We start from the raw sequence: 17,682 nt of genomic DNA, 5'->3' as shown, positions 1-17,682 counted from the left end.
TTTGGTTTCATGAGTAAGTTCTTTAGTGGTGATTTGTGAGATTTTGGTGCACCCATCACCTGAGTAGTATACATCTTATGTATGAACTCATTTCCATTTCTCATATAGTAAAACTAAGGGAACTATGAAGTCTCCACATTTGTTGATGTTCCTTGTTATCACCAAGTTCTTTATTCAGTGGGAAAGTTTAAATTTGTGAATGCAGTTAAAAGGAGTTTGTCTAGCTAAGGTCTTCAATATTTAGGGACCAATGTACCACACACACTTCATAAACACAAAAGTAGAGAAAAACCTTAAATTAATCCCTTTCTGTTATGTTCCTCCTTGATATTTGGGCTCTTTCCCTGATGAACTAACCTTCCAGTGTTGCTGCTATCCTGACCACTCTCCTAATGCCCCGAACTTAGGGCTATAGTTCTCTGAGCTGGTTTACTCCATTACTACCAGGAGTGAGCCAGAATGTTTCCAGGAAAATGGTGCTTGGAGGCTTTGAGGACCAGAGAATCCCCTATGTCAGATAACACTGTTAAGGCATGTTCAATGCCAAATTATACGATAGAAACACATTTGCAATCAGAAAATCTAGACAGAAGCTGTTTTTTCTCTATGTATTTAAATATCGTGTTTTAAAATTTAATGTTGTTTCCATATTGAAGTGCATTTACAAAGGAGGCACTGCAATTGTTTTGTGCTTGGGGCTCCAGAGGCCTTAATCCTGCCTTGGCTAAGGACACAAAGGGCAGGATTCTTAGTCAGTTATGTCACAGGTGAAAAATTGGGAGTTGTCTGCATGGATTTTATGCTTCTTTCAGCTGTTCGGAAATGCAACCCTCAAATTATTCTCTGCCGTAAGTCTTAGCTATAGGTGATTAAAAATAGACAGGGAGGAGGAAAGGATATAGTTGCAGTTTGCAGGACATAAAAAAATGCACATGCTGCTAAATTGTGCAAGCCACCGAGAACACTTCTCACAGGTGTTCCACTCCGCAGAGGTTACTCATTTGCCTCCAAGTGCAATCCAAGGTGTTGACTGGAGACTTTAAGGGGCCCTCACTCCTTTCTCTGCATCTTAGATTCCTGGAGATACCAATACTTACCTGAGCTCAGAGGCAACCTCGACAATCACGCTGTCCCAACTCTGAAGTGCATGGCACTGGCAGCTGGGTGTTTTTCTCATGGAAGATTTTTGCCTCTGGAATTTCCTGCTTGTCCCAGTCTGCCAGAGCTCCATCTTACTGACCTTCAGGGACTCGTGAAAGACTTGTTTTCAACATAACCTTCATTGATGAGACGAGACCTTAAGATCATAATTTTGGGAAAGATAATTTAAGCAATTATCATAGCTCATGTTCTTTTGGGTTAAAATGATTGAATTGTGGTGCTGTCCTTCTGTAGCAACTTCAAATAAGTTACAGTTTTAAGAATAAACACACCAGTAAGCGTCTGTCCTTAGTATTGAGACTGCCGCCCTGGATGTGAAGATATTGGGATTCTAAAAATAGAAAAAACTGTAAGTCAGATTTATGCCCTTTCTCACGCTGGTACCTCAGATATGCTGGTGCTTGCAATAACCCTACATTCCAAGGTGGGTTATAAACACAGCCTGCTCGTTTAGAAAGCTCTAGGATGGTGTGGTTGTTTGTCGCATCTCAAGCTCACCCTGGGAGAACAACATTGGCTTTGGCTGAACGTTAAGATATTTATTCTAGACGATTATGCCAATACATTAACAGCTGCAGGATTAATTATTTACGTAGTGAGTGTCAATCATCTGAGACAAGAACCAAAGAAAAATATTTTCAGATCATCTGGTTAAAAAAAAAAATCTCTGCTATATAACACAGCTGTCTTGTCATTTAGGACTCTCGAACTTCTCCCCAAAGAAGTAATCTCAGAAAACTGCTCTTTTAAAATTATTTTCCCTTTCTTAAGTGTTCTAAGTGCTTTCCCTTTCAGAACCAAGCACCTTGGCCATGTTTGCACTAATTTTCAGAAGATGCCCTCTACATCAGGGTAACCGATGACAGGTTTTAGTTTTGAAAACTTAAACACGGAAAAGAAATCCGGAGGAAAATGAGCCCCCCGCCCACAACACTTTCAGATCCGCGGCGAGGCTGCGTTGCCTTCTGCGCTCCGGGCCTTCCCAGCTCCGCCAAATATGCCGAGGTTGCTAGCTGTGGTCTGCGAGCCCAGGGGTGGTCAAAGAGAAAAAACAAATAGTTGGTCTGACGATCTCCAAGAAGAGAGTTTCACTCTGGGTTGACTAATATTGGACGCATCCGCCCCATCGCGGGGCTTGGCATCTCGGCTTTGGGACTTCGACCATTGCCAAAGATCTCTTCGGGGACGCGAGCCCCCGGGCTGAGGACCGCGGGAGACCCCTGGTCGGGACGGAGCCTCCTCTGGTTCGCTGTGCGCGCACGCCTGGAAAGGCGGGATTTAAGGCAGCGATGCTGCGGGAGGCTCTGCAGTGTCAACGAGCCCCCGAACGGTCCCGCCTCATTCCCTCTCTTGTGTGTGCCTCGCAAGTCTCTGCTTGGTAAACCGTCACAGCTTCGGCGCGCGAGAGTGGCGTTGGCAAGTCCAAACCCCGGGGTCCTCGGCCAGGCCAGGGGGGCGGGCGCGCGGCGGGGCCGGGCCGGGCGCGCCCAGCGGGCTCCGGGCACACGCCCCTCACCTGGGCGAGGCCCGGCGCGCAGGCGCTCAGTGCGGGGGCAGCGGCCGGGCGCTGAAGCCCCGCGCGGGCAAGAGTTGGACAGTTCAGGGGCCGTGCCGGGCCGAGCTGTCGCCGGCGCCACCTCCACGGCCGCCACCGCCACCTCCTGGGCTGCAGCAGATCGCGAGAGAACGTCTGCGCGAAGCCCCGCTGCAGCCCTGGCGGGACCGCAGCAACCACCCGAGCGTGAGCAACAGCTTCCCGGCTGGAGGAGCCACTGCCCCACGCGCCCGCGGCCCGCGCGCCGAGGTAAGCTGCGGGCGCCCAGCCCAGCCCGGCGCCCCCGGAATGGGCGCCCTCTGCTTGCCTGGCCCCCGCCCGCCTCCGCTTAGCGAGCCTGCACCTGGGCGCGCCGCCCCAGGGAATGGCCGGGAGCCCCCCCTCCCAGTAGAGTTTGCACTTGCGGTCCCACTTGTAGAGGAGGGCGCCCAGGCGCCTCTGGCTTCCACGACCTAATCCTAACTCCTGCGAGTCCCTGGAGTTAGGATTAGGTCGTGGAAGCCACAGGAGCAGACTCCTCAGTTCCCCAGGGTAGGCTCCAATTTCCAAGGACGGATGGAGAGGAGAGAGGACGAGGAGAGTGCCCCGCTGTGGTTAGCCGCAGCGCCTCGTCACCTGGGCTGGAAGTTTGGGGTTTGTCTTTCTTTCAATGACCGGCAAATGGGTAGTTAGGGGACCGAGGTGTGGGAGGAGGGTAGCGGTCGAAGCTTGGGGTCGTGGGAGAGTTCAGAAGGTCCCCAAAGTTTGCACTTGTTGGAAGCCCTGAGGGGCGGCCTCGGACACTAAGCGCTGGTGAAGGTGTCAAGGAAGGGTGGGAGGACACTGTGGGACTGCGGAAGGGACGAGGAGAAGGGGAGCGGGAGGACCATCTGTTTCGCCACTGTTATGTGCGGGGGCCCGTGGGGAGAAGGGAGAACTGGCAGGACGATGCTTCCCTAGACTCTGGAGGACAAACAGTTTTTATGGTGAACCTGGATAGGGAGTGCTGTTCTTCAGGGGAAATAAATTGCCAAGAAGTATCCCCCCTCTCCCCACACCCATGAATACAAAATAAACGCAGTTTTGGAATGCGCTCAAAAGTTCTTGGGTTGGGAAACGTCTTCTTTCATTTTCATACAGAGATGAGGTTTGCATTTCCTTTTGGTTTTGCTTTGCTGAGGAATATCACACCAAGGGGAATGCAAACTTTGTCAAGATGTAGTAGCAAAAGATGTGCCTATAGAAGGAACAAAACATTTGTGTTATAGGGCCCAGCATAAAGCGTGGAAACTGGCAGCTTCCACACAAATCATGAAACGGTAGGAAATGCATTTATCTAATTAACAAGAAGGCTTTTCATAAAGTCAATAAGCTACATCTTAGATAAGTTAAAGGCTTTGGCTTGAAAGAACTCCCTTAAATGTTCCAGGGCCAAATTTCATCGGTTTTCAGAGTCCTTTAATCTTATTTTGATGCCATATGTGCATTGAGTATGTGATGCCCCTTGCCTGTAACAGATAAATGCCTTTAGAATGCAAAATACAGCATTGCAAGTTCTGTTGCTTGAGGTTTTTAAGATGGAAAAAAATGCTTACTTGATCAAAGTGTTGGTTGTTTTTCAGATTCTATATTCACATAAATTAAATATTTGTGGATTTATAATTTACACTCTTACCTATTTCCAAAAGTGATTTGAGGAAGCTTGGGATAAAAACCACAAACCAAATAGCTGTTCTTGTAGATCTCCTTGACCTCTCTTGGATGCATTAGTAGCAAAATGCTTTGGGGAAGGTGAATTCTCCTAACAAAGGAAAAATTACTGTCCATGTTGGAATCATCTTGGTGATATTAATGTTTTGCAGCCTAATTATGTACTTTGTTTGCAGTATATTATTTTACATTACATAAGTAATGATCTCTTTATAGAAGTTTAATAACCACTAAGTATTATCTGTATTGAAAAAAAGTTGATATTTTACAGTATTTTAACAATATACAGATTCACAGAGCAAAAAGAAAAAACAATGAATTTAATGTATTTTTCTTCAACTGAGGTACAAAGACAACCAAATGGAGGTGTCTCCTCTACAGTCAAATCAGAGAGGGAACTGTCATTAGTACTTGTCACCCAAATATGGCCAATTAGTGAGACCTGTCAGCAGCTGGAGGAAAACTCTAAAAAGTGTAACTATTAAATGAGGATCGATCAAAGCACATCAGGTGCCCTCAGCATTCTTTTTCTCAGGCAAGTGACCTGATTCAGAGAAAAAGAAAAAAAAATCTTTCAAAACAATTCTGAAAGGTGAAATGCCTATATAGACTGATGCTATGTGGAGTTGGGCACCATGAAAAAGACAAGGATCTTAAGTCCTTGGACTGGCCACCCCGCCCACTGCCCTTAGACTTTTTTTTTTTTTTTTCCCAGCTGAATTTGAAGATATCATTGCTTGATTTTTAACAGCAACAATTTATATTTAAAAAATTGAGCAATTAACTTCTTACAGGAGTGAGTCTTTGTTCACATAAATAAAGAGCAAAATTTGCTCTGCTGTTCCCATAATATCCTATATGTCTTCAAAGATCTAAAGAACAGGGAGTGTGTGTCTGTCCTAGTTTCCCACCGCTCTTTATGTGCCTCTGGTTTTTATTATAACCGCTCCATGCCATTTCATTATCTCTGTTTTTCCACCCCCCCCCCACCCCACCCAATTCCTGTCTCTGTCCCCACTGTGTCTCAGTATGGTCTTTTTACCTTTTCTTTTTCTTTCTTTCTGTTTTTAAAAAAAAAAAATTGGGGGGATTTCTCTTGATCTCTGTGGCATAGATTATAGGTTATCTCCTTTTTGCTCTTTTGTATGTTACTTTGTATTCAGTTGTTTCTTTTTATTAGTGCTAGATTATTTCTTCCTGAAGTGACATCCTAGCTCTACTCTCCCTCCAAAATTTTATATTTACATTTTGAACCACCTGAGAGATAGCTTTATATCGCTCTCAGGTGCCTCAACTCTACCAGGTCTAAGTTCTAATTAACATCTTTCTCCTAAGTGAACAAGGGTGACTTTGTGTCCATTTTAATATTTCTCCTAGTCATTGATGACCCTCCCAGTATCTTTGCTTTCCACATAAAATTCACAAAGTCCCACAGACTTCATCTCCACGATGCTTTATGATGCCTGCTTCTACATCTTTCTATTCCCATGGTGGCTATTTTTTTGTCTTCTTATCTCTTTCTAAAGGCTATCACAGTGGCTTCCTGACTCATTTCCCCTCTCCATTCTCTCCCAATTGATTTCACACTCAGTTTTGCAGAATAAGCTTCGCAGAAGAGAACCGAGCTTAATCACTGGCTAGTAAACTTTTCCTTAGTGTCCTACCAAGTGACATATAAACCCCTCCTCAAACAGTGAAGACCCTCTGCAGTCCAGCCTCAAAGTAGTGCTGCATTTTTTTTACTCTGATCTCATTGGTTGGTTGATCCAGACATTAATTTATTAATTTATTCAGTGAATATTGGAGTGCCTACTACATGACCAGCACAGCGCTAGGTGATCATTTTAAAAGCACCATATGTATTGGCTCCATGATACATTTCAAATATTATTTTTCAATGTTGGAATCTACTATTAAAATATAATCTTAAATGGTTGGAATGGGGTCCTAACAATCCCACTAGCTCCCCCTCCCTACCCTTGGTAGACTTGAGGTGTCATCATAGAGTCCCAAGTCTCCTTGATACAATTTGAGGCTTCTCTAGGCTGAAGGCAGTGTTTCCTTAACACAGCAGGTCTCTGAGCTCTGTGTCGTTGCTTATGTTGTTCCCTCTGCTAGGAAGGGCCCTCTCACTTCCCTACAATCATTTCCACTTGTCAGAGAGTCAGTGCAATTGCTACATGCCTCCTGATCTCCCTCTGCACTCCAGCTTTTGCTCCAGCAAACTGTTATATTTTGCTTGACGTCTTCCCTGTGGACTACGAGTCAGAGTCTTCCTGATATATATGTGCTTTCTGCATTCTCACCTAAGAGCACTGCACCAGCGTTGCCTAACATGGGACCTTCATTTCCTGAAATACACAGCTCAGAGCCTGTTGTATCATAGGACATCAACAAATAATTTAACTAGTTGGATTGAGTTTTACCCAGTTCTGTAGTCCCAATTTGTGTAATAACTGTTTTTTATTAACACCTCGACATGGTTTTTATAGTAGAACCAGTGCTTCTTAAATTTTAATGTGCATATAAATCATTAAGAAAATCCTATTAAAATGCAGATTCTGGTTGAACAAGTCTAGGATGAAGCCCAGGATTATGCCTTTCTCACAAGCTCCCAGGTGATTTTGAAAGAGGTGATCCTTGAACTGCGCTTTGAAAAGCAAGGCAGTAGATGATGCTTAACAGGTTTTCTAGCAGCCCCTGCCTCTCTGCCTGGAGATTTTCTACAGTTTGTTTTTGCTTCAATATTATTTTCTATTTTGAAAGTACTGTGGGCTTGGATATGCTTTCCGAAGCTGAATGGAAGGTTTGTTTATTCCCTTGTATTTGTACCTCATTTTACTGATACATGATTGCAGTTGCTAGTTCTCCTTACTACATTTTTCTCTGGCCAGTTGCGTTGCTTTGTTAAATATTCCTTCTCATTTCCCTATTATTTGCAGATTGCAGATTGTGGCTGTTCTCCTTTCCCACTCTGCTTTGACTTTTTTTTTTTTCTCTCTTTTTTGTCTCTGCTCTCTCTATTTCTTAAAATTCTCTTCAGGTGCCTTGGCTGACTCTATGCCCCACCTGTTTTCCTACTGCTTCCAAAATTTTTCAGCAAAAGGAGCACTGAAATAGGGCGCAGGAGACTCAAGCTCTCCTTATTGCTAGGGTGAGATGTTGAGCACGGCTGTTTCTTTTCTGGGCTCCTGTATCACTTGTAGATGAAGGGCGTGGGTTACCTCCTGGGTCTACTTAAGCACTAAAATGCCATGTGGGATCTGCACGTGGGGCAGAAGGAGGAGCAGGTTGAGGGGAGGAAACAAAAATCTTCTGATGATGCTGGTGCTGATGTATGCCCCCGTCTGGTGTTCCTGTTTCAGGTTCCTGTTCTAGATAAACAACTTGAACTTTAGTTGTTATTCTAGCACTAATTGCAGAAATATTCCTATTTCTTAAGAAAATGAATATTCCTTGGTATCCTCTAATCCAGTTGTTCCCTCTCCTGGATTCACACTGTAATCACTTCAGGAGCTTTAGAAAAACAATGATGCTCTTAGCCATCTCTAGCGGATGGTTTAACATGTCAGTATTTTAAAAATCTTCCCCTTTCCAGCCTGGATGGAGAGCTACCTGGTCTGTAAAGGCAGTGTAGTGTGGTATTTAGGAACACAGCATTTTTCCAGATCAAACCATGGCTTAGCCACTCACCACCAGATTTGAGAGCTTGGGGGCAGGGGTTACTTAACTTCTTTGGCCCTCAATTTCTTCATCTGTGAAATGGCCTGACTTGGTTATAGGATAATGTCTCCGGAGCCAGCAGTAGAGTACTGTGCACACTGTGGTTGTTCAAGAAATGGTAGTAGCTGTTTATCACCATAATCATGCTGTTCAAACTTACTGCATTGGTTACGGGTCATCTTGCCTTAGCCAAGTTAACACTTTTCTTGCCCCCCTGGTCAGTTTCAAGATATTCAGTACCAGATAATCAGTCTGAAAAGAAATGTATAAGCATATTTTTTAGAAGTCAGTGAAAAAATACGGAAGAAAGCATATATACTAATAAAAAACAATCACCCTTTTGCTTTTGATCTATTTGGTGCCACATCAATTCTATGATCTCATAAATAGCAGAGATGGATTAAAATACATATATACTAGTACAAAAGATGACCAGGCTTTCATACCTACTTTATGAAAAATGACTTAGTCTTTTAATAAAGACAGTTCTATCATCAACAAATAAAGATTGAAATTCATGGACCTAACAGAGCATTTTATTTTGGAAATAAATATGAATGTACAAAGCATTTGCATTTCTGAGTTTATAATGGGAAATGGAATTTAAAAATAAGAAAAGCACAGAGAGAGAGCGATATCCTGTGCTATGCAGGCTAAAGCTAATCAACTTTTTCTTTTCTTTTTGGCTGAGATTCTGAAATAGCCATTATGTTATTATGTTATCATTATATCAGCAAAACGAAGATTAGATAAATGGACACAAACAATATTAACTGGGGCCCATATTCCACTTTTTTTTCTGTACACATCTGAAAATAAATAAAAGGTGCTCTGTGATTCCAGTGGGCCTGGCAGAGTTACTCAATCATGATTATCAGAGATTGTTATGCTTATATCCTTTGCATGTGAAAGAACTGTAGATGAGTACGGTTTTTCATTGTTTTCTCTTGGAATAAAAAGTTTCTTTTCTGTATTATTTACTTTAGCGTCAAGGAGAATATTTGCAGTTAAATCTTCACCAACAGCCTAATATTTATTTTCCATACTGTGATGTGATGTGTACTTTTTTATAACACAATTAAGAAGACGTGATGAAATTTTAAAAAGTACTTTGAGCTACACTAAGAAAAGGCCCATTGTGAGAGATAATGAGTGAATTCTTCTAAATCTTTGCTTAGTATACCAGTGTTAAAATTGTGTAAAATTCTACAGAGAGCTGTGATTTTTGATGTGTATTAGTTAAAGAGGTCCATCAGACGAATAGTGTAGTAAACAAGGTTTTCGTCGCCTGGAGGCCTGGACTCTTGGTTGGCTTACACTGATTTCGAGCCAGGGCTCAGCTTCAAATTCCTCTTAGGCTTAACGGATTCCTATTCCTGTGAAATAGGTTGGTGCAAAAGTAGTTACAGTTTTTGCCTTTTTTTAATGGTAACCTAATAATAGGTAAGGATATGGTAATGACTACCATTCATTCAAAGACCATCATTAAATCAGTGTCATTGTATGTTTAGAGTTAAAAGAGATCTTTGTACAAAATCCTCACTGATAAATTAGAAAAATGAGACCCAGAGAATTTAGAATATTTAAAATTTGAGTCTAGGGAAATTAAATATTACAAGTAAGAATAGAAAACTTCCAGCATTAACACTAGCATTTAAGCTTCACAGAGAAATTGTGTGGACCCTGTGATTTCCTTAGATTTGATACTTTGGATGTGAAAAAACTTTTTCTCACAGGCTGAAGTAGAAGGTAAAACTTACATGGTATGAAAAATCTAATGCTTAGAATAACAGCACAAAAATGCCATTGTTTGTATACAAATACGCATACTGGTATATAAACACAGCCATTTCAATTTTATATATATGAAATTTTCTTTATTTAAATAAATTAGCCATTGTGCATATTCTTAGACATCTGGAAATGCTGATGATTAAACACATCTTAGTCCCTGCATGTGATGCACTGTTGAAGATGGGAAGTAGCAGAGCTTAAATGTTGAGATTGGTTCTGGAGTCATACTTTGTGGATGCAAATTTCCGTTCTATTTATTAGTTGTGTGACTTTGACTAAGTTACTTAACCTCTCTGTGCTTTAGTTTACCAAGTTTGAGAGATAATGAAAGAACCTTCCATGGGATTGTCATCAGATAAAATTAGATAATGCACATAGCATACTTCACAAAGTTCTTGGCACCTACACCATACTCATATAGGTAGCCATAATTGTACATTATACAGTTTAATTATTAATATTAAATACCTATAGGTACACTGATTTCTTTGCCAAGATAACTTCTGCAACTCTGACTTTTAAACCTTCAGTTTGAAACTTACTAGGTATTTTTTAATTGTGTATTTTCTGTTTTCTCATCTGCCTTTCCTTGTTTACTTTAAAAGAACAATGAAATGAAAGAGCATAAAAATGTGGAATTCTAAGCACTACAAGGACTTCTGAAAATTTATAACCATATGAAGCACAGGTGCACTTGGGTTCTTGGACTTTTGGAAGTCCAAGTAACTTAACACATAGCTTCTTGTGAATATGCTTTCTGAACTTAGTACACATGTGTAAACCTGGAATGTTTGGAAATGACCCAAGTGAGGGAGTGATCCAGGTAGAGAAGCCAGCTTATGTAAACAGGGTCTGTATAACTAAAGCAGACTCATTTAAGGACAGTCTTTTTTTCAGGCACTAGAATTGTACTAATAGTTGGATAGTCACCTCTCCTGGGTTCATAGGCGTTTGTTTTCACATCCAAATTTGATTTTGTAAATTGGAATATAGAAAGAAAAATAATTTGTAAGAGAAAGATATCATTGGCAAACTGTGGGGAGGATTACCAAAGAGCTTAAGTCCGTATATACCTCATTACTACATGTATGGTTCTTAAGGGTCAATCTAACTTTCATAGGAATAAAATCTTCAAGACTCAGAATGAAGAAGGCAAGATTTAGTCCCGTTCCTCTTTTGCATAGTCATCTTTTCTCCCATGCTTGTGGTCATCAAGCTGGTTCTAAAGCCATCTCTAGTGTAGTCATTATTGGACTTTAGCATGTGAAAGAAGACCTGGGAACTGGCTAAAGATACAGATTCATGGAATTAACCCTTGAAAGCTCTGACTCACTAGGTCTGAGGTAGGACCCAGTAACTAAGTATCCCAGGTGATTGACAGATCACACTTGGAGAACACTCCTACCTTAAGTTGCTCTGAGAAATCACCCACGTGGAACCCGTCATGTGTGAATTCTGGAGAACCAGTCTGTGCTCTCTCATTGGGTATTCCCTGGCCTTTACCTACAGGTTTTAGTCCATGATGGGTTTCCATGCCAGCATGAACCACTGGACGCCTGCCGCAGTATCTATGTGAGCTCACTCATGGTATATGGATTCCAGGGCCCAAACGTAACCCTGCAAAATCTAAAAGAGGTGGTAGGGGGGTGAGGTGCTGGAGCCAGGAATTTTTGGCTACCAAGATGATAATTATGACTACATGGAGTTTCACCTTGGCCTCCATGACTCACAGTCTTTTTGTAACCACATGGATGGCAGTGACCAGATGGATAGTATTGAGACCACTATGGCTATTGAATGTGAGCAGTATCTCTCCCCTTGCAAGTCTGCAGGCTGCTTTTCCCTTCTCTGCATCCTAGGAAAAGCCATTTATTCTGTCCTTGTGGTTTTATGGTGAGAAATAGGCTCCTTTCTCTATGGTCCCTTCCTGCCTTCCCTTCTCCATAGCTGCCAAGTGGAGATTGAGATGACTGTGCCAAGTGTACAGATGTGATGGTGCACATTCACACTGCTGTTGCCCTGGCAGAGACTTCCTCTTTCAGCCCTTGCAAATCCTTGAAGTCTTTCTTGCCTCACTGCGCATAGCTTTCATAAGCAAGGTTTAAATTTGTCGAGAATTTCACAGGTTTTCAGATCTGTTGTCTTTCTTTTATATTACACTGGAAAATGAACAGTGTAATGTACTCATAACTGGCATGGGTCAAAGGTAGTCTGATCTTTAGGAAAATTTGGTTCTTGAGATCACATTTCTGAATTATTAATTATAGCAAGAAAAAATGTTTACTGTGTATGGGTAACAATTCTTGTGAGTCTTCAGTGTGTACTTCTGTAGATCCATTTACAGTTGCAAACTACAGAAATTTTTCATGTTGCTATATGTAATGAACAAAAATGACATTAAAAATTTTGAAGCATCTTGTCATGAATAGCTCTTACTCTGATCATTGATTATTTTAAAATCCAGCAATAGTGTTCTATCCTGTGAAGTAATGCTTTATCTATAAAACCTCAGAGAGTGATTGAGAGGAAGGTGGCATAAATTGACAGCTTAGCATTTTCTTGTTGTAGGGTCATGTTATGATTGAACCCTACATTCAGCCTGATTCAGCCCTCATAGATGTCAACTTTCTTTTCTTTTTATTTTTTAAGAGACAGGGTCTTGCTCTGTCACCTAGCCTGGAGTGCAGTGGTGCAATCATATTTCGCTGTGGCCTCCAACTCCTGGACTCAAGTGACCCTTCCACCTCAGCCTACAAAGTAGCTAGGACTACAGGTGTGCACCACTATGGCCAGCTAATTTGAAAAATACCGTCCAGGTGATGTCTTCCTGTGTTGCACAGGCTGGCCTTGAACTCCTGGCCTCAAGCATTCCTCCTGCCTTGTCCTTCCAAAGCATTGGGATTACAGGCATGAGCCACTGTGTCTGGTCTCAACTTCTTTCTTTAGCTGTAAGGAAGGGCTCAATGGTAACTGAAGATATTGGTGAAAGGGGTGATTGACAAAATGGTTGACCTACGCAGAAAATGATAAAATCGACCAAATTAAATGTGAGAGGGAACTTTGCATATAGGAGATGTCAGACTTTCCAGATCTTCTTAAGAGGCAAATTACTGGTCACATGGCAAGGTTATCTTCTACCATTAAGGAAAAAATGCAAAATGAAACATCTGAACTGTTGCATAACGCTAATTATGGTGGTAATTTGAGGAGCCCTCCACGGGATGGATTTTTAAGAGTCTGCAGGGCCTGTGTTTAATTGGAAAGGTCATACCCACACTAAGGATCTCTCGGTCTAGCCCACTTTTTCTTCTCTCTCAAGCCTTATTATAACCACAAGAAAGTGTGTGCTAGGATCATGATTTCAGCACTTGTTGAAGCCACTCTAAGCAGCCTCACATGATGAAAGACACAAAGCAGAATCTGTGTGAGTCTCCCGCACCTCCCTGGCTGCTGTTTCTTAACCCCCTTTAGCAAGAGGACAGACAAAGCATGTGCCTCCCCATCTGGTTCTGAATAAGAGAAGGCTTTGAACAGACGTGGTAGTTGCCTGCAAACACTTGACGGGATGACATGTGGACAAAGAAGTAGATTCATTTTCTGAAGTTCCAGCAGGCACAACCAGATTCAGTGGGTGGGATCATAGGGAGGCAGATTTCAACTCAGTATGAGAAAGAACTTTCAGACAATTCACTGTCCAGTAACGGTATGACTGCCTTGAAGTTTCATGCTCCCTCTAGCTGAAAATATGTGATGGATGAGAGGATCAGCCACTAGACATAACAGAAGGAATTCTTGCATTGAGTGGAAGCTCAGTTGAGCTCACTGCTACAATCTGTCCCCTTCTTGTCATTATTGATAAAATAATTTGAGGAGTGACTACAGGGAAGAGGGATATGTAAAAAGAAAGGAAGTGAGAGAGGTGTTCCTGAACTCCTTAAAAGATGACAGAACAATTACTTCACCTTTCCCCCCAGCTTTTTATTATTTTTCCAACTTTTGAGCACATTGCACTTATTGAACACCTACTATATGCCAAAGCATTATCTCATTTAACAGCAAAAGGCACAGATCCCAGTGTGTTCCCTCTTAGCCAGAATTCTGCAATTGTTTGCTACCCTTCACACAAGGGTCAAGTTCTGTGGTCGTCTTCAGTGACTTCTCACAGGTTGTGCTCCTCACCCATCACAGCTGAGCTCAACTCCTTGATAATCTTTTCATGTTTCTGTTTCACTTTTTCTGTGTTTCTTATGGTGCTTGCAATATTCGATTGTAATGATATGTTTGTGTTGGTTTTTCTCACTGGACTGTAAGCTACTTGAGGGCAGACCCCTTGACTTATTTATCAGGTTAATGGCTATATAAGTGTCTAGCAGATAGTAAATGCTAATGTTTATTGACTCAATATTTGATTGCTCCTCTCATCACACCACTCCCTCAAAAGAAATACCCATGATGACTTTTATCCTCAATGTTTGAAACTAAAAGGAAAAATACCGGAATATTCTTTGTCTTCTGGACCCTATCTTCCCAATACTAATCACATCCTCATTGCTTACCCCACCCATTCTATTTCAGGGATGGAGGGAAAGAATTATGCCAAAAAATCTCCAAAAGTAGAGAAGAGAAAACCAGCTATTATGCAACTCCTTCATCTCCCCAAATAGATGTGTTGTTATTGGCATCACTAGTGGAAGGATGAGGAGGAAATCCTTCTTCTGCTTTTAACTAGCTGTGTAACCTGTAACTAGTCCTGTGACCACCTCATTTTTTCATTCATGATGATTTTAAGACTCATTCAGTCTTAAATTCTGTAATTCATAATCTCATTTCCCTTCAAAGGTTTTCTGAAGTCCTCTTGTCCTTTTCCTCTGCATGGTATTCTCCTGAATAACCACAAAGCCAAAATGATGCTGACAAGGGAAGCAGTGTTGGGCTTAGAAGCTTGTTTGGGAGATGGCATCGGGATAAGACTATATTCTTTATGATCTGACACCTCCAGATTGAGTCCCTACTGTATGACCTTAGGCAAGTTATAAACATATTTAAACCGAAGATTCCTCTATTGTAAAATGGGCACAATGTTATGTATCTCATAGGACTGCAAGGACTCAATCAGATAGTGTATATTAAGTGTTTTCCTGTTCCAGAAAGCTGATAAACCCTTAGAAATGATAGCCGCTATTATTTGGAAATAGTCCCCTCTCTTTTTCTCTTCCTCTTTTCTACAACACCTGAAAGAGACCAACACCCAAGTCCTGAAGAAGTTTCCTTGGCATGGGTTTTGTTGTACTCTTGAACATCGTTTCTTCTTGTTGTAGACTTAGTAGATGACAGCCAAGTTTCCTTCCTGCTGAGACATTCTGCTCAATATGTACAATGGCCAAAGGAGCAGCCCATTTCATAGTGGTTGAGACTGTATTTATTTTAACATTTGCATAGAAGACACAAATGTTACTGAGGAGACTCTGGAAATGGATGTGGGGTCATATATCTTAATATCACATAATATATCTCACTCAGATCAAAATTCCTTTATTTGAAAGGCTTTGACTGAGCAATGGTGACATAGCAGCCCCTGAGCCTGACAATAAATAGACACCTTATAAAAATTTATGAAGTTCAGGTTGTAAAGAACAAACTGCACATACCGAGTAGTAGCTTTCTTATTAAAATAATTTCATCTTTAAGTGCATTGTCTCTGCAGTGCCTATCATAGAAGCTTGTGCTATGGCTAGATACCTCAACAGCCTGTAAATTTTTATATAGGCTTTTGGAAAGGGATGATCGGTTTACAAGATATGATTTTCTCATCTCACCAAATTAGATTATTAGAGATAGTGTCTCTGGATGTAAAATTTTAGTCCTGAGTAAACCTGTACCTCTGAGACACTGTGCAGCCTGCTAGCAGAGTGGAAGTGGAGCATAATAAATTTGCCCTGAACCCATTTCTCTCCACATAGCTCCATAATTCATTCTTTGCTTGGTACCCATGACTGCTTTTTTACAGCAAATCAGTCTACATCCAGGCTGGCTCCTTTCATGTGCAGCACCTCCTCCTTGCTCCACACCTCGCCTCTTGGCATGCTAGACTCCTCTCAGTCTTCTTTCTAGAGCTATGTGCCACCATGGACCCTCTGTCCAAGCTGTGCATGATCATATGCCAAGCAGTTACTCTAGTTATAGACTTACTTGTTGAAGTAGACTTTTAAAAACATACTCTGTTTCAAGTGGATTAAAACAAATAACAGCATCTGTGGACCACATCAGTATGTGCAATGACTATTTCACTTACTCTTTTCTGAGTCTCCTCTGAGGGGTCAGAGAAGGGGTAACCTGCTACTAATACCACATGCTTCTTTACTCTAGTCCCTTCCAGAGCATCCATCCATGCTGCCCTGTTGCCCCCATGGCTTCTCTCCCTCTCCTCTGGTTCAATGTTGCTTTGGTCCAATGGCATTGCCACTATCTGCTACTACAAAATCAAAAGTGGCTGCAAGGAACTTAGGAAAAGAGAAGGGTTTAGGGAAGCTTTCTCCGCAGTGGAGTAGAGACAGCCATACAAAACTGGGAATTAAATACATAGTTTCTGGTCCTGTTTCCACTCTTAATTATTGTGGTGAGATTGGGCAGGGGATTTATCTTTAGTGGACCTCACTTTTGACATGTGTGAAACAAGTAGGAATAAGTACATTTTAAGAGAAAATTTTATTACGAACTATATAGACATGGAAAAATGACCTCTGTCTTTTCTTTTAATACAATAATTAGATGTCTTGAGAATAAGCTGGTAGAATCTGGGGCTTTGGAAGAGGAGTTATCAAAATAATTGTGCTACCCTGCAGGGTATAGTGTGGGCACCACTCAGAAATAACTTTGTGTAGATAAAAAAACTTTCTAAGTTATCAGCTATAGCCTGGTCATAGGGCAGGCACCTAGCACAGCAGTTTGATGAAGAATATAAGAATGGAATGTGTAGCAGACAAGAAGCAGTGGCACCCAATTTGTCAGTTTTAGGGGAAGAGTATATTTGTGTTCTTCAGCGATTGTAAACACTGTTAACTAAGTAGCTTGTTAAACTTTTACAGAATGCTTCCACTGCATTTATTTATTCACATTCTCTTTAACTCCTTGAATTTGGTAAGAGCCTTTATTTCTTGCCTACTTTTATAGAGGAAGAAACTGAAGCACTGACACATGCTATAATGTGCTCAAATGACACAGCTGTGTGGTGGCAGAGCAGGAGTCATGTCTCACAGAGGAGGATGGTCTCCTAGCTGCTCTAGGTGAGTCTGTGGACCAGCAGCACCAGGATCACTTGCAAGCATGTTAGAAATGCAGAATCTTAGCCCCTGCCTGAAGCCTACACTATCAGGATCTCTACTTTAAACCTTCAGGGGTTTTGTGTGCACATTAAATTCTGAGAAATACAGTGATCTAGTGGATACTATTGTCTCTACTAAAGACTCTTCTCTGTTTCATGCTTTGGGCACAGGTTTGGCCCTCTGGGTTCACTGAGAGGCCAGCCTGTACAGGGGAAGCATGCCTGAGGGTACCCCAGGACAGCTTCCTGGACTTGGTATGTGAAATAAAACAAAAAGAGTTGTCTTTATTTTCCACGTAGGTAAATGGGCTATTTAGAACCACACAAATAGATAAGCAGGATACGCAATGCTTGTCTCATTCAAAGGCCTTGTAAGTTAGCTCTTGGGCAGCCCCCTTTCTAACATCACCACCTTGTGTTAGCAAATTTCCGTTTGAAA

General features: G+C 41.7%; 2 protein-coding genes across 10 annotated transcripts in view; one reads left to right on the top strand and one right to left on the bottom strand.

The window, feature by feature from the left end:
* The window catches only part of LOC107126922 (uncharacterized), a 28,697-nt gene extending 12,318 nt beyond the window's left edge, over positions 1-16,379 (bottom strand). Inside the window, exons 1-3 of the mRNA XM_065526444.1 lie at positions 16,215-16,379; positions 3,371-3,596; positions 1,098-3,252 (exon numbers count right to left, since the gene is read on the bottom strand). Of these exons, the coding sequence (XP_065382516.1) occupies positions 2,474-3,252; positions 3,371-3,596; positions 16,215-16,379 (1,170 nt within the window). The 3' untranslated portion in view covers positions 1,098-2,473. The remainder of the gene's footprint in view (positions 1-1,097; positions 3,253-3,370; positions 3,597-16,214) is intronic.
* ZNF385B (zinc finger protein 385B) overlaps positions 2,502-17,682 on the top strand; it is a 423,448-nt gene continuing 408,267 nt past the window's right edge. For 7 of the 9 annotated variants that reach the window (XR_012421291.1, XR_012421290.1, XM_045367331.2 and 4 more), the window contains exon 1: positions 2,502-2,965. The gene's annotated coding sequence lies outside the window, so the exon portion shown is untranslated. Of the gene's footprint in view, positions 2,966-3,193; positions 3,350-17,682 lie in introns of those variants that run through there. The other 2 variants (XM_074009549.1, XM_045367329.2) reach the window with 1 other exon arrangement.

Source organism: Macaca fascicularis, chromosome 12, assembly GCF_037993035.2.
Source record: "Macaca fascicularis isolate 582-1 chromosome 12, T2T-MFA8v1.1".
Taxonomy (NCBI): domain Eukaryota; kingdom Metazoa; phylum Chordata; class Mammalia; order Primates; family Cercopithecidae; genus Macaca; species Macaca fascicularis.
The sequence above is the reverse complement of the archived record's forward strand: the minus strand, read 5'-3'. Positions and strand labels throughout refer to the sequence as shown.